This window comes from Numenius arquata, chromosome 7 (genome assembly GCF_964106895.1).
Source record: "Numenius arquata chromosome 7, bNumArq3.hap1.1, whole genome shotgun sequence".
Classification (NCBI taxonomy): domain Eukaryota; kingdom Metazoa; phylum Chordata; class Aves; order Charadriiformes; family Scolopacidae; genus Numenius; species Numenius arquata.
In genome coordinates, this window is record NC_133582.1 from 61,054,959 (window position 1) to 61,077,485 (window position 22,527).

A 22,527-nucleotide genomic window follows, 5' to 3' on the forward strand; every position below is an offset into this window, starting at 1 on the left:
GCTAATGCAATGACCACCCTTGAGATGTGCTCGTGGTCCTGGCAGACTCACAAATCCTTGGGTGAGAATTCAGCTCTAGCCTACAAACGGTAAGGTACCATCCTCACATCTCTGATCTGCAACATTAACATGGACAAGCTGGAGAGGTGTGGCCGGCAAAGTGATGGGTGAAGATGCAAATTGTCTAGAAGTGAGTTTTTAATGTAAAAGTTCAGTTATTTAGAATGAGAAAATCCTCGTGCTGCCAGACTGACACTGTCCCTTTAATGAAATGGCTTGGGTCTCCTGGCTTCCTGCCTGACAATCTTCATTTAAGCTTTGGCCAACTAAGCAGCAATAATGGACCATAAATGATCTAGACACAAGGTAGAGCCCTTTACAAGTGGGAAGGCTATTTATTTACAGATGGCTTTATTTTTGTAAACAAAACATATTTCCCAGTATGACCTACTGGACCTGTTTTCTACACTGACAGCTTATTCAACCCACAGCTTGCTTTTTGAATGCCTTCGAAGGTAAGAAACTTAGTTATTTCCTTTCTATTTTTAGAGGGCTGCACTGATGGTTTCTGTATATGTAACTGCTTGATGGAGGTGAGAAGAGGATTTAGGAAGGATATTTAAATTTGATATTTTATCTTTGTTAGTAATGATATTTAAAATGAATTATTGTAAGTTACAGGCATTTTTTGTAAATCACTTTTAATGGAGAAAAGTTTTCTCCAGGAAGATGTTGAATCCCTGATTTAAATGTTGTAATGTTCATTTGATTAGTGTATGTTGTCATTATAATAGAATATTGTCTTTATGGAAAATATTGTACACATTCTGTTACAGCCATGTAATATTAATAATACATTCATGTATTGAATTTCATTACTAAGCCATTGTTTCTTAGAGTAAGTTGTTCGTACTGATTCTCCAGACCTGGGTAATACATCTGCATCCCAAAACACTCAGGTCTTTGTTTATTCCTAACAATTAGGGATTTCTAGAAACAACCATAGTCTTTGTCTTCTATAATATTTCTGCTAATTTAATATAATTAGTTTAATAGCAAAGTATGTTAATAACAATTTGCATTGGTAATAATTTCTTTTGCCCTTCTTTGTTAGATGTTCGAATGAAAGCTAAAGATAGCACTGGCTTTTTTTAAGAAAGCAAAGGGAGCTCTGTGTTTGTTCTACCCTTATTTCTCTTCTAATAAAACAGGGTCTAATACATGTGAGCTGCAGTTGGGATTGTACCCGCTGCTGTGCTTAAATCACCTGCCCAGTGACTTTTTATAATTGTTTTTTATATGTTGTCTCTAGAATTTTGCTTCCCACAAGTGTGTATTCTGTATGTACAGTACGTGTATTTATTTATTTATTTGCATCTCTTAATGAAGTATCAACAGGTGGTTTTTTACTTTTAACAGGAAGGAAAAGCCTAATTTGGGATCAAAGTAAATATGTGGAAAAAACATTTTTTCTTTTGCTTTTTACTTCTGGCTGTGACAACAAACCAGCTGATACTTGGGCAAAACAGAAAGAAAGGAAAGATTTCTTATTCCCTGGTGCAAAATGATGAAGGTAAAACCATTTTCTTAACATTTCTGATTGACCATGTTGTACATCTCTGCATATTTCGGGATAATTAGCTAGAAATCAATAACTTATGTATGCATTTATAAAATGTCATTTATTTTATCAGGCCTGGAAAATGCTGTGGTGACACTTGCGTGGTCGTGGACTCCAGGTTGATTTATGGTTTTCACTGACACCCATATCTCTTTTAAGAAAAATGATAAGGAGCCCGATTGTTTCTTTGCAATTCCATGTGGAAAATTTTGTATACAAAATCAACTAAAATGCTAAAACAATCCCATCAAGACCCTAATTTGATTTTTTTTTGTCTATAGACTGTATTTAATACTGGTATGAATTGAATTAAAGTACCTCAAATTTATTTTCTTGACTTCAGTAGAATTTCTTGGCATTTACAGCAAAATTTATCCTTAGAATTTTTACTGGGAAGGCAGAGGAATCCATGGGGAAGTGCTTTGAGGAGTGGGGTTATTGCAGAGAAGTATCTGAAATCTGTTGTGCAGGAGTGCCCATCGTTCATGGGTTTAACTCTCTTTTTCTCTTACAGGTGATACGTGTCTTGTTGATATACTGTTTATCTTGGACAGCTCAGAAAGTGCCAAAAATCAGTTGTTTGACTTACAGAAGAATTTTGTTCAAAATTTAAGTGAAAGCATTTTCCAGATGAAGTCAGTTAAGTCTCAGAAGTATAACATCAAACTAGCGAGTATGCAGTTCAGCAGCACAGTCAGAATTGACCAGCCCTTCACAGCCTGGAAAAACGTGCAGAATTTTAAAGAGAAAATCACGTCTCTGGGCTTTATTGGCCACGGCACCTACTCCTATTACGCGCTTTCCAATGCCACTCAGCTGTTTAAAACCGAAGGTCGTAAGAGAAGCACAAAAGTGGTTTTTTTGATGACGGATGGTGTGGATCATCCGAACAGCCCTAATGTCCAGGGTATAGCCACAGCAGCCAGGAGTCTCGGCATACATTTTTTTACTATTGGCCTTTCTAAGAAGAAAGTCCAAGAAGAAAAGCTGCGGGTGATATCTGGTGATTCATCCTCTAAACGCGTCTTGTGCCTGGATGATCAGAACCTGATCGTTGATGTAGCGTTGGAACTGGTGAGTAACACTGATGTTAATCTTGTCACCCGTCTGTCCCCAGCAAATTTCATCTCACTTTGATAGGTGAGTCCTGAAGGCAGGGCAGAGGTTTGGTCTCAGGTTTGGAAGTTCAGGAGGTTTGTAAAGACTGTGTCGGGCATCTACACGAGCCGGACTTCAGCGTTGGTAGCAGAGAAGAACAGTAACTATGGGCTTGAGGATTAACTTCAAGAAAGTCTGCTGAAGCCAACAGATATTTTTGGGATCAGGTTTCTAGAGTAGTGTTAATCTACCACTATAGTTCTTAATTAAGGGCACTTGGATATCTCCCCTTCTAGCGCAACATAAGGCACACATAAGACAAGGGAAGGAATAGTGCTGAATTCATTTCTTACTTTTGAGTAGACAAAAGTGTTGCTGGGATAGAGATGTCAGCTGGACTTCACCTTTCTCTCTTCTGAGCAACAATGTGCGAAGCGTTGGAGTGGCCTAGGAAGTGTTAGGGGTTTAAAATCCTAGACAATATTTTTTAAGACAAGACTTAGCAAATAAGAAATTAAGCCAATTTGGAGGAAAATAGTTCTTAGAAAACACAATAGCTTTAATTAGGAGTAGCCCATACAGTATTTATGTCATATTTTTGTAGTCTCTTTAAATTGGTTAAAAAGTTATTTGGAGAACTTAAAATCAGAAACAGAAAGTTTCCAGTTGATATGTGTAAAAATAAGTTATGTTGTGCAACTAAGCGTGTGGCCAGAGATCTCACAGGTACAGTAAGTGAAAGGCATTTCTGAAATAATTCATGTTGTCACAAGTCTATGCTTTGTACCCGTGAAGGTACATGTTTACAACAGAAGAGTTCTTCCCTGAGATGTCAGGGAATGGTGCTGTCATGAGGAATAGTTTTGCAGTGTGTGTCTCCGCCACATGAGGAGTCAGGACAGAGGAAGCTTCTTCCTCCCAACCGCTCTTCACGGAGCTGGGTGCCTCGACAATAACAGCTCAGCTGCACGGGTCACTGGTGGAGGGACGGGGTATTTCCCAGCACACGGAGCATGTCTCTGACACATGGATAAGGCTGATAAAATCACTGAGCCTTTCCCCTATATATCATATAAGCCTTTTATTAGGAAGCCTTTTCATATCCCCCTTGTTAGCCTTGTTCCTTAATATTGTCTATATATTTGTCCTCTGTCCATTTGTTCTCTGATCATTATGGGTCACATGAAGCAACTCCTCCCTGAGAACCCTTTTTCATATGAGTAGTTCTGCAGGCTGGTTCTTACCACTGTGAGGAAGGGAGGAAGGATGAAGTCATTCACATTCTTTACCATTCACCTTGGAAATTCTGTAAACTTGAGAATGGAAATGGCTAAGTTAGTACTCTGTTAAATTAAATCTATATGAAAGTAATGTTTTTCTTTTCTTTCCAGGAAGCCTTGCTTCAGAAACAGGTAGGTTTTTTGAGTTTTGTGTGTTTTGATTACTCTTATTCATACTGGGTCTCCTGATGTCTGATGCTTCTATGATGCAACAATACTGCAGGATTAACCAACCTTCCTCCCCTGACTAAAGTTTCCGTCTGTAGTTGCTTTTATTTTAACTTTCATCCATTTCTTCCATCCCTTCTCCTGAGAAATGGACAGCGTCTGTGCATCAGTGGGTAGTATCAACAGTGAGACATAAAGAACTCTTCCTACCAGCGTGGAGTAGGACTAGTACAACAGATGCAAGCTCATGAGTGGTCTCATTAGAAAACAATGTCAAAATTACCCCACAATTATGTAAGATTTCACAGTACTATATGCTATGTATATGCTACCTTAAACATTCGTAATTACAGTAGTAACATATTTATTTGTTTTTGTTATAAATAAATCAAGCAACTGATTTTGATTGGTCTATACAGAAGTGTAATGTTGATTGTATAAGATATATATATATTAGAACTTGTGGGTGACTCTCTGTTGAAGGGGGCAGAGGGACCAATATGCCGTCCTGACCCGCTTCACAGGGAAGTCTGCTGCCTCCCTGGGGCACGGGTCAGGGACGTGTTGGACAAAGTTCCTGCTCTGGTCAACCCTTCTGACTATTACCCCCTTGTAGTTTTTCAGGTAGGCAGTGATGATGTATATAATACATCCAGGAAATTAAAAACAATCATAAAGGACTTTAAGACACTGGGAAAACTGGTTGAGGGATCAGGGGCACAGGTAATTTTTTCAGCAATACCCTTAGTTGCAGGAGGAAATCCTGAAAGAAATAAAAAGGCAACTGCGATAAACAAGTGGCTCAGAAACTGGTGCCATCACCGAAATTTTGGGTATTCTGAACTCAGGGAATTTTATATGGCACCGAGTTGGATAGCAACAGATGGAGTACACCTGTCTCAGAAGGGGAGAAAGATACTGGCAAGTGAGTTGGCGGGGCTTGTTGAAAGGGCTTTAAACTAGGATCGAAGGGGGAGGGGGTTAAGCGTAGGTTGAGCAGAAAAAAACTCAAAGAGAGCCTTCAACCTGCCATCTCAGCTAATAAGTCGGCCCCTTTAGGCACCCAGCTGAAGTGCCTTTACACAAATGCACGCAGCATGGGGAACAAACAAGAGGAGTTAGAGATGTGCGCACGCCTCCAGGGCTACGACATTATTGGCATCACCGAGACGTGGTGGGATGGCTCTTACGACTGGAGTGTTCGAATGGAGGGTTACAAGCTCTTCAGGAAGGACAGGCTGGGCAGAAGGGGAGGGGGTGTTGCCCTCTATGTCAAGGACCAGCTGGAATGTATGGAGCTTCACCTGGGGATGGGTGAAGACAAGACAGAGAGCTTATGGGTCAGGATTAAAGGGAGCACGGGGGCAGGTGATGTTACAGTAGGAGTCTGCTACAGGCCACCAGATCAAAGTGACAGCGAGGATGTGGCCCTCTACAAACAGATAGGGGCAGCATCGCGCTCACACGCTCTGGTCCTCATGGGGGACTTCAACCACCCCGACATCTGTTGGAAGGACAACACAGCAGAGCACAGGAAATCCAGGAAGTTCTTAGAATGTGTCGACGACAACTTTCTTCTGCAAATAATAGAGGAACCAACGAGGAAAGGAGCAGTGCTGGACCTTGTCCTCACCAACAAGGAGGGGCTGGTCGGGAATGTCAAGTTCAAGGGTAGCCTCGGCTGCAGTGACCATGAGATGATAGAATTCAGGATTCATAAGGCAGCAAGGAGGGTGCGCAGCAAGCTGGCTACCCTGGACTTCAAAAGAGCAGACTTTGATCTCCTGAGAGATCTGATTGGTAAGGTAGCGTGGGAAAAAGAACTGGAAGGGAGAGGGGCCCAAAAAAGCTGGGTGGTATTTAAGGATTGCCTCCTCCAAGCTCAGGAGAGGTGCATCCCAAAAAAGAAGAAATCGGGCAAAATAACCAGTAGGCCGGCGTGGATGAACAAGGAACTGCTGGACAAACTCAGGACCAAAAAGGAGGCCTATAGAGGGTGGAAGCAGGGAAAGGTAGACTGGGAAGAATACAGAGAAGCTGTCCGAGTCACCAGAAACCTGATCAGGCAAGCGAAAGCCCAGGCAGAACTAAATCTAGCCAGGGATGTGAAAAATAACAAGAAGAACTTCTATAGATATATCAGGGATAAAAATAAGACGAGGGAAGCTGTGGGTCCCCTCCGGAAGGAAACGGGAGACCTGGTCACCCAGGATGTGGATAAGGCTGAGCTACTGAATGCCTTCTTTGCCTCAGTCTTCACTGGCAAGGGCCCTAACCACACTGCCCAAGTCACGGAGGGCAAGAACAGGGGCTCTGGGAATGAAGAACCACCCACAGTACAAGAAGACGAGGTTCGAGACCTCTTAAAGAACCTGAAGGTGCATAAGTCCATGGGACCTGATGAAATCCATCCACGGGTCCTGAGAGAACTGGCGGACGAAGTTGCTAAGCCCCTCTCCATCATATTTGAGAAATCGTGGCAGTCTGGTGAAGTTCCCACTGACTGGAAAAAAGGGAACATAACTCCAATATTCAAAAAAGGAAACAAAGAAGACCCGGGAAACTACAGGCCGGTCAGTCTCACCTCTGTGCCTGGCAAGATCATGGAGCAGATCCTCCTGAAATCCTTGCTAAGGCACATGGAGAATAAAGAAGTGATTGGAAACAGCCAACATGGCTTCACCAAGGGCAAATCGTGCCTGACAAATTTGGTGGCCTTTTACAATACTGCCACAGACTTGGTAGACAACGGCAGAGCGACTGACGTCATTTACCTGGACTTATGCAAAGCATTTGACACTGTCCCGCACGACATCCTGGTCTCAAAATTGGAAACTCATGGATTCGATGGATGGACCACTCGGTGGATAGGGAACTGGCTGGATGGCCGCATCCAAAGGGTTACAATCAATGGCTCAATGTCCAGGTGGCGGCCAGTAACGAGTGGTGTTCCGCAGGGGTCGGTACTGGGACCAGTACTGTTTAACATCTTTGTCGGTGACATGGACAGTGGGATAGAGTGCACCCTCAGCAAGTTTGCTGATGACACCAAGCTCGGTGGCGCAGTTGACACGCTGGAGGGAAGGGATGCCATCCAGAGGGACCTAGACAGGCTGGAGAGGTGGGCTCGTGCAAATTGCATGAAGTTCAACCAAGCCAAGTGCAGGGTCCTGCACCTGGGACGTGGCAACCCCAGGCACAAATACAAGTTGGGTGGAGAATGGCTGGAGAGCAGCCCCGAGGAGAAGGACTTGGGAGTGCTTATGGATGAGAAGCTCAACATGAGCAGGCAGTGTGCACTGGCAGCCCAGAGAGCCAACCGTGTCCTGGGCTGCATCAGGAGAAGTGTGGCCAGCAGGTCTCGCGAGGTGATTCTGCCCCTCTACTCTGCGCTCGTGAGACCCCTCCTGGAGTACTGTGTCCAGCTCTGGAGTCCTCAACACAGAAAGGACATGGACCTGTTGGAACGGGTCCAGCGGAGGGCCACGAGGATGATCGGAGGGATGGAGCACCTCTCCTATGAAGACAGACTGAGAGAGCTGGGGTTGTTCAGCCTGGAGAAGAGAAGGCTCCGGGGAGACCTTATAACAGCCTATCAATACCTGAAGGGAGCCTACAGAAGAGCTGAAGAGGGACTCTTTGTCAGGAAGAGTGGTGACAGGACAAGGGGCAATGGTTTTAAATTGGAAGAGAAGAGATTTAGATTAGATATAAGGAAGAAATTCTTTACAGTGAGGGTGGTGAGGCACTGGAACAGGTTGCCCAGGGAAGTTGTGGATGCCCCATCCCTGGAAGTGTTCAAGGCCAGGCTGGATGGGGCTTTAAGCAACCTGCTCTAGTGAGAGGTGTCCCTGCCCATGGCAGGGGGGTTGGAACTAGATGATCTTTAAGGTCCTTTCCAACTCTAGCCATTCTATGATTCTATGATTCTATAACATCATTTACTTCCTGTTATTCCACTTTTATTTGAAATAATGATGAATGTATTTGAATTAATGATGAATGTATTTGAAATAATGCATTTGAAAAATGTTCTCCTTAACGTTTCTATTAACCTTTCAGTGTATGCGGAAGAACTGTGTGTGTGAAAAGGGAGTAAAAGGAGACAAAGGTGACTCTGTAAGTATCCATTCATATGAAAAGCCTCCGGAATTTGAGTTTTAATCATTGAGATCAATGTTGCACGGTATTTTAATTGGTTACTATGTCTGTAAAAAGCAAGACATGAGCTGTGCACGTACTGCAGAACAAAGTCATGTATCATAGGGTATCACTGTGGAAGGCCACTGTTAAAATTGCTCAGGAGAAAATCTACTCATAATCACATACTGTCTTCGAAATATATTCATATTATTGGGTAATAAAACTCTGTGGATAAATAGGTACATGATTCTGAAGTTGAAATCAAAAAGTTTTTCTTGAATCGTTGAACGGGGAAGGAAAGATCCGTTAGACAAAAGTTTACTTCGACCAGCAGCTTCTCTTTGTGTAAGGGATAGAGGTTCAAAGGTTGAGGGTGATGGCATAGATGAAGAAAGGTCTAAAACTCTGCCTTCAACACTCCCTTTTCTCTTGTGACACTTCAACACGTAACTGTTCCTTGGCTCCTGTGAAGTGTGTGACCTCTTTGATCCCTTTTGTATTTTTGTATTCCAAATTAAAATTTAAGATCCAAGAATTTTGTAAGTTATTTCATCCAAAATGATTAGATGTAACGGATTATATAGGTATTTTTTGATATATACACGTATACACCGAGCTTTCTAGTCCCTACCTTCATGATCCTCCAAACAGGAATAATGGTGTAGGAATTTTTTTTATTTGGGGGCTGCTGAATATTGACATTAAGCTGTTCTGTGCATGGGTCTTTTTAAGCAGAGAAGATCAGATAGTGGTGGGTGACTCTGAAAGATGGGGAGGAGGAACTGTGTGTGTTTTCTGACACCTCCTTAATTTTCAAGTCGTCTGTAGAAAATGTATTTATCATTGAATATTGATTTAAAAAAATCACAGATTTTTACCTCTTTTTTTTTTTAGCTCAGTGAAAGTAGCATCGCACATGCCATACCTGAATCGGTGTGAGTCGCAGACAAATTGCAGAATTTTATCCTCGCAACGGTAATAACATTTTCTGGCTTTTTTTCAGGGCAGCACTGGTAACAGAGGGGAAAGAGGTGAGCCAGGACCAAAAGGAAACAAGGTAAAGTGAATTTCAAAAAATAAAGCAGGTTTCTATCTAGTTTTATTCAAACCATAGAAGTGAATACAGCAGAGGAAAAGTATGTTAAAGTACGATTTGAAAGACTGACTTTTGTTATGAGAGGTTTGTAGTTAGCTGCTTTAGAAGTGAGAGAGAAATAATTGAAACTAAACTGCTACCAAGTTAATACTGGCTATTGTTCCAGTTTTTCCCCAACAGCAGAGGTCCCTGAATCTAGCTGAGGGCTTTCTAAGCCTCACAGAGCTTTCTGCCCGTTCAGAAGTCTCTTGAGCAGAGCAACCTGCTCTGGTGACTGTGATTTCAGTCATCTAATAACAGTAGTTGAGTTTTCTATATTAATGTTCAGGAATTGTATGTCCTTGATGGAGGAAGAAGTGTGTTCTTAGTATGTTCGTAAATAGGGCAAGCAACTTCTACTCCTGAAACAGTGCTCTTGGTTTTAGTATAACAGAGATAAATAAAAGAGCAATACCTATTTCAGTGCTATTCCTTTGCTTCCAATAGGGTGATGCTCAAAAAGGAGATCCTGGAGAAAAAGGTGAAGAGGTACGTGACTGCTACAGTAGTTTTCAGATTATCTTCCAGATTCTGAATCACTCACAGTTTAGTTCCACTGAACTGAAAGTGTGTTTTCCATTTCCCATCTACTTTATTCAATTATTTAGAGCACCTAAAATAAGTTCTGGTTTAGGTTCTGGTTCATCTACACTGAGAGAAAGAGTCTAACCATGTGCTTAAGTGTAGAGATGGGACGCTACTGGCAAAAGGCACTTTTGAAGCTGTGTGATTTTGTATTGACTTGCATTAGACTTTGCCTAAAGTTAGAATTAAAATGTCATCACTAAAAACATTTAGATAGTTCTCCAGTGGCTTCTGACGTGATATTTCTGTTTGAATTCTTGTTTGATTTGCAGTAGGAAGATTAACACTACTCCGTGCATAAGGTCAATTTGGTTTAAAAGTCCCGTTTAGGTGGTAACGTATGTGTGCTAAGAGGCTGGCAAACTGAGTGGCCTATTTACAGCCAATGTTATGAGAAAAAAACACACACCTAAATTTGCAGAGAATTATATGTTAAATGATTCTAGAGAGATATTTTATTGTTGTGAATAGATAAACTTCTGAAACGTAATTCTTTACTTGGTTTTTTCCTACTTAAATTAGCAGTATGATTTTTTTCCCTTTTATTTTTTTTTTACTTTTCTAATAGGGAGCTCCTGGCTACAAGGGAGACAAGGTAAGATTTTTACAGAATAGAAGTAGTCTGAAAATAGAGTGTCACTTGCTGACAGTGTATGTGCAAGAATGGAAGAAGAGTCCGTTGTCTTTTTGTCATGAGAGCTCCTGAGGCCATCCCTAGAAGTAAATTCATTGTTTATGTAAATGCTTGCAGACTGGCTTGTTGGAATTAAAAAAATAATCATAATCAGAAAATGTAATCTAAAAATAAAAAGAAAAATGTCAAAGACCAGAAATAAAGCTTCTGGAAGGAAAAAGAAAGTTAAAGGTTGAGTAAGAGGTTAAGTAGAAAGAATGCAAAATTGTTTACTACAAACGCAAATGGATGTGGCGATCATTAGCTTTCAAAAAACTTACCACAAGGAAGTTTACTTTTAAGCTAATCATAACTTGTCAGGGCTAATGCCTGACAAGTTTAAAAAAAAATCTCAAGATAGGCTCTCCAAGAAGCTGAAACTTGCAAGTTTCTGCAGCTGAAATGTACGTTGCAAACTGGACCATCATAGACAGAACAGAACCAGATAATCCCATTTTCATTGGGCTTGGTTTGGACACTTATCTCTCTACATCGTAAATAAAAGCAGTTTCTCTCTGAATTCATTAGAAAAATTGAAACATTTCATGGAATTGGGAAAAGTAGAGTCATATGTCTACTTTTCACATGTCTATTGAGATGTTAAATCATCAGTGGAACACATTAGTAATTCTCCTCATTCCATTTGTACAATCTCACAATTGTTGCTCAGGAAAATCCCAGACATCGCAGTAGTGAAATCAGAATAGAGAGAGAATCTCTGGAGGCAGTGCAGCGAGGTGGAAAAATACAGCAAAACTTATTAGATATTAAATGTATTGTCATCTTATGGTGTAGATTGGAAATTTTGTAGGCGTTCTCAGAGAGAAAAAGTCTCTCTCTTGAGTAGAGCAGACCGTATCTGCTACAGACCCTCTCTAATGATGCCACCCTCAGCTCCTCAGAATCTACTAAGACTTGTGCCACTGAACTGCTTGCACAGTCTGTAATGCGTTTAGTGCAATCAACACATCTTGTTTAGCCATTAACCTTCTGATTTCTTATAAAGGGTGAAAGAGGAGAATGTGGATCCCCAGGAATAAAAGGGGAAAGAGTAAGTATCATTTTTATTTTAACTGTTTCAAGTTGATGAAGACACTAGAAAATCAGGTAGAAATAATATTCGTAAGCATAGGTTGTAAAGGTTATTGTAAATTTGGAAAATCTTATAATTCCCTGGTAGTAGAGATACATTCATAGTTGAAATACGATTCGTTGAAACTTAACACACAGTTCACCGTATTCTTTTATTCCATTTTACAGAAGAAATGTAGTCCCTTACCTAAAACAAAAGCTGTCCTGACCAATGCTGAGCCCTGCTCACAAAGCACTGTGAGCGCTTCAGAGTTCACAAGATTTTTTTTCCTTAAAACTTTAATTTTAATTGAAGTGTATAAAGTTATATTACAATAGGAGCAGGTTGTTACACAACCTGCACAACTTTTAAGTCCACCAGCCCATCTGTGCTGATATGCACTTCTATCTAGTCCTCCTCTTCTTTTAACCTGAAGCACAGAAGTGACATGAGTGAATATAGATTTTTACCCGGTTTTTACACTCTGAAAGATGGAAGGATAATGTACTCCTGAGCGAGATAATCATGTATCTTGAGTTCATGTAAGCAGGTTTGTATGAGTACTCCAAACCACTGATTTTATAGAGTTGTTAAGTGCTACCAGCTAGATTGCAATTGATCGTTCTATTAAAGCACATTTCTTTGGCTTTAACATCAGTTTTAACATCTGCAGTTTTAACATTCAGTTTTAACAACCTTTATCAAAGACCAGCTTAAAAATTTTGTGGTTCCTGGAACCTGTTATTCGATGATGGATTTCAGGTAGGAATTAGGAAATATTCAAAGCACCAGAAAAAAAGGGCATTATACTATAATAACCTAAAGGCTGAGAATATCTTGTGGGATCCTGCGGTTCAAAATGGCAGCAAGTGAGTCACAAAAGACTGAAATATCAGTGAAAAAGGAGAAAGAGTTGCATCTCTCAGAGGAATAAAGAAAGACTGTAACTTCTTTATCCAGGCAATATGTGAGAAATAGCACAAGGTTATGTGAAATGTCTACTAAGATAAAAGGAAGCTGTTCAGAACCTGGCAAAGAACATTATCAAAGCAGCCAAGAGCTCTGGATGTAGAAAACATATGCCGGGGTTGCCGTAAACTTGCTTCTTTCATTTCTGTAGAGGACAGTGATGGAAAAAAAAAAAAGTTTGGCATCTACAGAGACTCAGAGATTATAAAGGATTATGGACTTCTAGAATTTAGTGAACAAATGAAAATTGCGGTCACTTCCAGAATTCCCAGCTTCACGTTTACAAATGCAGAAGATAGAACAAAACTCATTGAATGGAGAAATGACAGCTAATGGAATAAAAATAAATTTTACTTTCTTTGGATGCATTTTTAAATGTTTGGGGTTTTTTTTTGCAAACTGTTAGTGTGATTCTGCCATGCTACTGATCAGCAGTCGGAGTTAGTGAGACAAAGTTACCTGAAGTTGTTCTGGTATAAGCACTGCAGCATTTTTTTAAGAATTCTGTATCTGATATACCTCTAGGAATTGAATTTAAAGACCTGTTGCAAATAACAGCTAGTTAATCAAATAGCTAAGATTCTAAGTAGCCATCCACAATGTTTGTTGTATATGAAAAGTATTTTGACTGAATATTGAGGGTGGAATGTAACAGGCAATTACTGAATACAGGATGAGAACAGCAGTGCTCTGGAGAGAGAATAAACTCCCAAGAAAATGCTTGAACAGAGATATGAGACGTGTGCACCGTGATTTTCAGTTCTTTAAAGCAATTTCCCATTAATCTGATAATTGAATCTTATTTTTCCTCAGGGTTTGGAAGGTCCTTTTGGCCCCAGGGGACCTCGGGGACCTCAGGTAAGGGAACTAAAGGCTCCCAAATTAAAAGAAAACGCATTATATTCTGTAAGTTTCTCTACATACAACCTGCCAACTCTGTGGAGAGCAGCGCGTTTGGTGCATAGGGCACCAAGACAGGATTCTGAAGGATTTACTATAACTGTTAATGATGGTAGCTGAAAGGGTTTATTTTTGTTTCTTTTGGGGTAGTCACGTGTTTCCTGTAGTTTAGGGAATGAACACACTCTGAGCACATTTTTGTGTCAGCGATGAAACCAATACCGTTAGATTTGGGCCAGTTTGTGTCTTTTTATAAGGAAAAAATTATCAATATTTGATCGAGAATTTGTACTACGATAAACTGTGATTTTGTTGTATTATTCTTTTGATAGCTCAAATTTTATTTTTTTCTCCGGTCACTTAAAAAAATTCATGAGACTCCAAGGAGCCATTAATTATTTCTTTGTGTGGGGGGACAAATTGTTGTAATAATGTCAGGGAATGAAAATTAGTCTCAGCTCATCATCAGAGAGGGATGTAGGGGAAGGGATTTCTTACAAAAGGAGCTAAATAGGGTGTGACAGCTTAGTTTATTTGCTTGGGTGAAAGAGAGAATATGAAAATACGGCAAAGTCAGGAGCAGAAGGAGAAGGGAACGGAAAACTTCAGATAAAACAGATGCCATTCACATGGAGTAGTAAGATACCCTTTCTGTTAGTACTGGTTGTTGAATATTAACAATATTCAACATGCTGGGCGCTTATAGAATCATAGAATCATAGAATGGTTTGGGTTGGAAGGGACCTTAAAGACCATCCAGTCCCACCCCCTGCCCTGGGCAGGGACACCTCCCACCAGACCAGGTTCCTCCAAGCCCCGTCCAACCTGGCCTTGAACCCCTCCAGGGATGGGGCAGCCACAGCTTCTCTGGGCAACCTGGGCCAGGCTCTCACCAGCCTGACAGTGAAGATTTTCTTTCGAGTATTTAATCTAAATCTCCCATCTTTCAGTTTAAAGCATTACCCCTTGTCCTATCACTACATTCCCTGATAGAGTCCCTCCCCATCTCTCCCGTAGGCCCCCTACTCTTGTCCTTTAGAGCTTAGCATTGTGCTACGTCTTACTGTACCCCGCTGGGGCCAAATTCCAAAGAAACTTTACACGGCTCTTCATGTCTCTTTACATGGCAACTCATTCTGTACTTTGACTTTTGTGTAGGGTATCAGTGGACCTCCAGGGGAGCCAGGCCCGAAAGGCATTCAAGGAAGCAAGGTAAGATGTAGCTGTAGATGTGTAGGTGTTATCTATATAGGGAGAGAGGATGCAGGAACTCTGTGTTCTACTCTACTATCCTTTTTCCTCAGTGGTTTTGTTTTTAGTGGCGTCCTTTGTACAGCGATGATGTACACCTCCTGCTTGGTGCACCATAGTGTTGTCACCTTATAAAAGCTTTGCATCGTTGGCACGTAGAGCCACTCCTCCATCTGGATCTCTGAGCTCGGGAGAGTGCTTTGTAGGGCCACAATAGGGTGCTATCAAAGACCTGCTGAGAGCCATAGCACTTAAGTTGGAATTTAAATCACCTCAATGTGAGTCTTGTCTTCTGCCATCATTTAGGAAGTTTTTTTCTAGAATATTTTGGGCTAAAATGCCTTATGTTTAAAGCTTTGAAGTAATTCTAGATGGTGGTCATGAAATCTTTAGGTTGAGTTTTAGAAGTCATTTTTAATTGCTTGTATACTGTAAAAACTCAAGACAACTTCGAAATTGGTAGAGGGGTAAGATTTGATGATGATTAATGCCTTAGTGATATTTAAAATAGATTGCTTAGAGTTACTGACTACAGCTTGTCAAGCACAATCAGTTGGATAAAGAATCTGGTTTTCAAGTCTTTGGGAAATTGCTTTATATGAACAAATTGTCTCACCTGTGGGACAGCTGTGAACATTGTTGGGTACAGAAAGATATTTTGTGTGTCAATTTGAAAATGTGGGATTTAAAGACTTTCTACCGCAGGATTATTGATAGTCTGGTTAATGCAATGCCGTATCTCAGCTATATAAGGCAACTAAATTTACACAAAGTAATTTGCCAGAGATGCAATATTTAAGCGCTCATGTTTTGTTTCTTAGGCAACAATATCAGTTGAAGATTCACAGAATTAAATTTAGATATGGGAAATGTTTATGGTAGAATGTTTGGAATACTGGCATCCATCATGGTTTTCCTCTTCCTGACAAATGCTTTTTCATACTTCATGTTTCTTCATCTTCTCAACAAAATGCTTGATTAGGAAAGCTGCTATGGAATATTTCAGAATTGGAGAAAGAAAGAGGATGATGGGTCTGAAAGAAGCTATTCATACATGTGGTGGAAAAGTCATGCCTCTCTAACTTCAGCACAGCAAATGACAGTCATTTTTTTATCTGTCATTTCACACTGATGAGTCCAAGACAGTGCTATCAAATACTTTTATTATACACTAAACCCGATTTGTCAAATGTCATTTGTCCTCCTGTCAAGTCTCTTCACACACTTTCATGTCTGTAAAATAGATGCAACTCTCTCTAGGATTCATCTACCTGGATATAATATTCATGGTCTCTTATTATACTTTAGCTGCAGATTTTCAGTAGGAATAAGAAAGAAAGTTCCCTCCTTTTTCAGCTTCCAGCTCTGCAACCTGCTGTTTAAAGTCTATAGTTGAGGTTTTTCCAGGCTCAGACATCTATCATAGTAACAGTATTGCCAGGCAAGTTTAATTAATACACTAATTAAAGACTATAACAGAAATATATGCATGTTTAGAGGTTCTCTCTTGTCCATACCTAGCACCAAAGCCAACTTTTGGCATTTTGGAGCTTGTTTGAGATGAGTGAAAAATTTGTTAATGATCGGTACGGATAATCAGTGGTTGTTTACAGCTTAATAAACACCCATTCAACGAGTAAAGGTCAAGGTCTTTTTTGGTTCAGACACATAGCAGTCTTTCCAATATCTTTTGTCCTTACAGAAGGATTATTCAGTTGCTCTTTTAAAATTAGTTTTCATGACACATAATACAATATCTCTGAGAAGTGGCAGTTATTTATAACAGCCTTGGATAAAATAAATAAGTCTATTCTTGGTGCAGTTCCCTATATCCGTGGCCTTTCCGTGCTTAATACTTTCTGCTTTTTGAGCTGAACTAGTGACTTCACCCTGGTTTAGCAGAACTAAAAGCAGTTAAATGCCATTAGCATCAATGTGACATAAGGCAGAGCACCGCCGCTGGACACTGTCGTTCACTGTTAGTGGGCCGTGTTGAGGTTTGAAAGGGGAGATTCAGTTCCTCCAAATATAAACTCCAGATCAAGCTGAGCCTACAGATGTTTTGGGTCTCATTTGTGAAGTCTACAGGTTACTCAGTGTCATCTGGGTGCTCTCTGGGTGCCACTGCCTCTGGCAGCCACCAGCAGGAGAGGGCTGGTGGCGTTGCATCTTCAACTAAATTAATTTGACTCATCTGAAGCAAGGTAGCGTGGAGTACAGAAACATTGTCCAAGAAAGTAATTAAAAGAACTTTTCATACCTTACTTCTTCTGCTATTTATATGTATTTTGTTATTCTCTCTTAAGCTGCTGGCTCATCTGTCAGTGTGAAGTCTGACTGGCTGCACAGAACTCTGCTCCCATCTCTTTTCATGATCTTGCCTTATCATATTGCCAGTCATTAGTTGAATCTCTCTCAAAAGTGCCACTGCCTGCATTGAACAGCTTTCCACTAATTACTGGCTGGCAGGAGCTCAGCCAACCTGTTTCCATGTAGACACCTAAGTTTAGGAGTGATCGTACGGAGCTGAATCACATCCTTAACCTCTTAAAGTCTTCCTGATGCACATCGCAATAAGTCCTTATCTTTAATAACCTCTTTAACATACAAGCAAACTTTGTCACTTCACTTTCACCCTCTGTTCAAGTCATGTATGAATACGCGGAACAACCTATACCCTGCACAGAATGCAGCTCAGTGTGGCATTAACTAAGACCAGGTTTTGCTATTAAGCGAACTTTAAAAGAAAGTTTTCTCTGTCTGCATTTCTGCAAAGTTATAACATCTCAAAACAACCTAAATAGCATTATTACCATGTATACATATCTTGTCCATAAAGAGGCTGAGGCATTTAAAATGACAAATTTGAATTCTGCTTCTGTAAAAATAAAAATACATGTTACCTCATCTCCCCGGTAAGGTTCTGTAGGACTGTTTATATTCAAGGTAATTTTGAAAATGTGTTCATTAGTGAGGGGCATAATAGTGACTATTCACAAATCTCAGTGGACAATTAACAAACAGAATGCTACGGTTACAGGTTAGAAAACTGGGGCATAAAATCAGCAACTGGGCATGGCCTGTGTCATAAAGCAGTGACGAACAGGGAGTGCTTGTGGTTATCATCTCAGAAGTGACATCGGGTTGGTTTGTTTAAACTCTTAGACCAGCTACTAGAAATAAAGTACACATTTCTAGAAACCATGATTTATTCATGGAAAGACTGAAAACAACGCATTCTTCAAAGCCACTGCTGGAGTAAGGGCCTCTCTGGAAAATTTCATATGCACAGTAAGATTCTGAATTGGAGTCTGAAGTTGTAGGAACAGATGTGCATTCAAAGTTTTAAGGAAAGAGTTAAGTTTGAATGTGGGTATTCAAAGCAGTTATTCCCATAAAAACCATCTTGGGATAACCCTGTGAAAAATCCGTCATTGCATATTTCCCTGAAAATGTGTCCCAGAATGAACTGCTAAGGGATGCTGCTGCTTCTCTGATGACAGAAATTCTTTCCTTACTTATGTGGCCAGTTACATCTTTCCCAGGAGAGTGAAAAATCCAATTTCCCTGTAAAGAAGTATAATTCCTAGGTACCTCAACTAGCTTAGAAATACAGAATATCAATAATACCTGTTAGAATACCTATATCTACTTCCATTGTTGTTGCCAGTGTTTCCTTTAAAGATAAAATCTTTGTATTTTAAAGATTATTTTTTACTATAGCTTAATCGTTATCCAAAATACAGAGCCTTTGTATTCCTTGCAGTATGTAGGTGCTTTCTTAAAGAAATTATTTATATAGACACTACCTGGTACCCATCATAACAGAACAAACTATTTGGGAGGGTGGGTGGGCAGACTGTAAAGTATATTCCAAGCTTAAAATGGTGCAGTTTTAATATATAAGAATACTAAGCTCAGACCAAGTGTAATTTCCCTTCCCATTGCTCTAGCTGAGATTAGATGCCACCTGAAGGAAAATCCCAATAGGGAGAGAAAAAAGAATTTGTGCAGAGTGTTAGACAAAGACAATAATTGCAAAGAAGCTGCTTTGAAAAGCAGATTTTGCCTTCTATGTGTAGAGGTAATGATATTATTGCCAGCACTTCATGGGTTTCATGACTTCCACATTCATTACCTGTAGCACCAAGACCACAGAAGTTAGAAGCCAAGCTTGCTAATGGCCATAGGAAGTTTGAAATATACAGTCTTTAAAATAGATTGCATAGTTGAAGCTTCCAGGTTTTGCCTGTTGTCTGGCTTCTTTCTCCATTAGTACTCAGGCATCCTCTGCCATCAGTGAGTGAGCGTTCAACAGAACAAAATTTTCACGCTGCCCTACGTGGTTTTTATCATAAGGGCTATTTTACCCCAGTACCTCCTGGTCCAGCTGCTGTCAGGCAGGTTACATGACACCAGTCACTGGAAAGAAAACTCTGAGATGTTTTTATCACGGTTTGAAAAAAAAAGGGCTTTTGGAAAAACATTAACTTCAGTGGGACTCCCATCTGCGTCGAAGGCAGTGCGTGTATCGGCAGAGCTCTAGCACATGGGTGAACTTGCAAAGGAGCGGATGATTTGTGAGAGGAAACATCCCTCGGAGTCGCTTTCCTTGGGAAGTTCTGCCGGGGGCCCTCACAAAGACACAAAACACCATGTCCGTTGGGACAACACCACAAAAAAATTGGAAGACACTTTCCAAACACAACAGAAGGGGGTTGGTTTATTGTTTCAGCTGAGGGATGAGCCTGTGTTTATCAAATGTCATTTTGCAGCATAGAACAAGTTCCTACACCATTTCAGTTTTGACACGTGGAGCCAACGTGCTTCGTGGCATTTGCTGTGCCCAGAGTAGCCTAATTACACATAGCGGTGCTGCTGAATAGTGGGGGTTTTTAATATATTTTCAACTTTGCATATCTTTTACACTCTGGGGCATGCAGAACAGGGATCCCAGGCTGCCTTCTCCATGGAAGAAATGAGGACTGTGGGTTTGAACAGCTAATATTTAGCACTCTGTCTGGCCTTACAGCATCCTGTTCTGAAACAGCCTATTTCTTTCTCGCTGGGGCACCTCTTGAAGTGGGGAAGTCCATCCCTCACCAGACTGTCCGCAGGCCCTGCAGGTCCATGGAGCTGGATGTGTTAGTGCTGCTGGTGAAGTGAAGAGCTGGTGAAGTAGAGTTGGCGGTGAGCTAAGGGAGTCTATAGGCTGAAAGGCAAAGCTTCTTAGGCACCAGGCTGGTGGGCTTGGCTTAACATTCTTCCAAAACCCATGCTTTGTGCATCTTGACCAGCTTTGCAAGAATCATAGAATCATAGAATGGTTTGGGTTGGAAGGGACCTTAAAGATCAGCCAGTCCCACCCCCTGCTCTGGGCAGGGACATCTCCCACCAGACCAGGTTGCTCAAAGCCCCCTCCAACCTGGCCTTGAACCCCTCCAGGGATGGGGCAGCCACAGCTTCTCTGGGCAACCTGGGCCGGGGTCTCACCACCCTCACAGTGAAAAATTTCTATTTTTATTGCTTTTAATATATATTATTTTCCAAAGAACTAGTATAAAACATACTTTCCCTGCTTCTTGTCTAAACAGAACCAGCCCCAAAAGCCCTGAAATTCAGCTAACTGTTGGCTTAAAGGACAACAGTACTTAAAACAGAGAGTTTGTAAAGAGAACTAAAGGGGAGACAAGTACGAGCTTTGGTTGTATTATTTTTGGCATTCCTTAAATTTCCTGCTGATGGGAAACAATAAAAATTATTTTTGATCAGTTGATTTTAAAAGGACAGTTTGTTCAATGCCAAATTAATCCCATGGAGGAACTGGAATTCTAGAAGATGGGCCATTTGAGGATTACTTTTTGTGTTGTTGTTGTTATTTGATCAGCTTCAAAAAAAACACAGGAGGAAAAAAACAGCTATGAACTAAAAGGATCAATTTCTAATGGACTTTATATTGGTGAAAATTGCATCATTTACGAAAATCTGGATACACATCAACCCAGTTGTGACTCTGGTCCAAAGGCTTCATGAAAATATTATTAGGAAACCAAAACAATAAAGTTTGCCTAGGAATACAGTAAACTTCTTTGCTAAATTCTGTGGTTTGGCACAGTAAATTTCATAGCCGTTCTTCAGATTGTCATCACATTGTCCTGTACTGGAATGAGTTTAGGACTGGGCATCAAGTTCCACTTTATTCTAGGTTTAAAGCTGCAGTGGTAGCACTCCAAGTGCATAGTGATCAGAAATTAAGCTTCAAGGATAATCTGTTTATTTACTTTCACTGTATATTCCTGCATCTTAGCTTCATTCTTCAGCAGATTGCAAAACTGGTAGATTTCTGGAGAAATATCTGGCTTTGATGTCTTTTTTTTTGGCCTCTCCAGTGCAAAAATCTCATTGAAAGGTTTCAGAACTCAGCATATAAAATGTCTTGGTATATACAAAATTTCAACTGGGGAGTTGAATACCTCCCCAGAAAATAAACACATTTCACTAAAAAGTCTTTTTATTAATTGTGTGGCTACGTTGGCTTTGTTAGAAACATATTAAACGTGCAAGAGAATTAGGAGCTGTGATCAAAGACGGCAGCAGGAGCACCAGTTGTGATGTGTAGTTGTTGCTGTGGGAAGAACCTTGAGTGCAATGTTTAATTTCCAAATGCCCATCTTCCTAGCAAGAAAAAAGCTGAGGAAGCACCATCTTATTGGATATGGATGTTATTGGATAAAGTCAGGATCGAAGATATGACAAAGACTAAATATATTTTTTGATCTCTCCTGATGAATATGAAAGAATGGCTTTATAACATTATTATCTATCCCAGCAAGTTGTATGGCCAGGATATTGACCCTGATCCTAATCTAAACACGGGTTTGGGTTTTTTGTTTGTTTGGGTGGGTTTTTTTTACTTTAAAAACGTATTTCTGTAGCCCTAAATGAGGCTGTGGAAAGACACTTTGGCAGAATTTGGTTAAGGTTCCATTTGCATTATTAGTTTCTTTCCTTTTTTTTTTTTTTCCTTTAGGGAGAGCAAGGCCCTTTAGGTCCCTATGGTCCTCCAGGACTCCCCGGTGTTGGACAGCCAGGACCCAAGGTAACCCTCAACAATACATCTGTTAAACAGCCCTAACTGTGGGCAAACTAAAGTGCTTTCAGTTTTTGGATGAAAGTTCTCACCTGCTGTTTTATCCAACTCAAACTCTTATCATCTAAATGTGAAACTGATACCATATTGACAGGTTTTTTTTATATTTGCATTGGATGGAGATAACAGACCTGCCTTTCCAGCAGCTTTAAGTTTTTATTGTGATCCCATTGATATTATAGAAGTCAGAAATAATGCCATTTAAAGGGGGTTAAATATGTGAGATCATTTACAAGCACTAGCAGATGCTCGCGCTAATGAGTAAACCACATTTCAAGGCACAGAAATACATCTCAGTCACTGTGATACACAGTCAAGTGACAGATTTGCCTTGGTATTTCTTCACTGGGGAACAGATATTCTCATAGGTTATAGAATTCTCTCCCTCGTGCAGCATTTAATTCCTCCCATCTTATTTTATTGCAAAAGACTTGAAGGTGCAATCCAGTCTTGCTAATTTGGAAAAGTAATGCCTGCCTGTG

The 22,527-nt window shown here is 40.4% G+C and overlaps 1 protein-coding gene across 1 annotated transcript in view; it reads left to right on the forward strand.

Annotated features, from left to right (window-relative positions):
- Nucleotides 1-429: 429 nt before the first annotated feature.
- The window catches only part of COL28A1 (collagen type XXVIII alpha 1 chain), a 61,472-nt gene continuing 39,374 nt past the window's right edge, over nucleotides 430-22,527 (forward strand). The window contains exons 1-12 of the mRNA XM_074150366.1: nucleotides 430-515; nucleotides 1,420-1,573; nucleotides 2,136-2,695; nucleotides 4,111-4,131; nucleotides 8,230-8,286; nucleotides 9,314-9,367; nucleotides 9,893-9,934; nucleotides 10,599-10,625; nucleotides 11,710-11,754; nucleotides 13,558-13,602; nucleotides 14,803-14,856; nucleotides 21,926-21,994. Of these exons, the coding sequence (XP_074006467.1) occupies nucleotides 1,453-1,573; nucleotides 2,136-2,695; nucleotides 4,111-4,131; nucleotides 8,230-8,286; nucleotides 9,314-9,367; nucleotides 9,893-9,934; nucleotides 10,599-10,625; nucleotides 11,710-11,754; nucleotides 13,558-13,602; nucleotides 14,803-14,856; nucleotides 21,926-21,994 (1,095 nt within the window). The 5' untranslated portion in view covers nucleotides 430-515; nucleotides 1,420-1,452. The remainder of the gene's footprint in view (nucleotides 516-1,419; nucleotides 1,574-2,135; nucleotides 2,696-4,110; nucleotides 4,132-8,229; nucleotides 8,287-9,313; nucleotides 9,368-9,892; nucleotides 9,935-10,598; nucleotides 10,626-11,709; nucleotides 11,755-13,557; nucleotides 13,603-14,802; nucleotides 14,857-21,925; nucleotides 21,995-22,527) is intronic.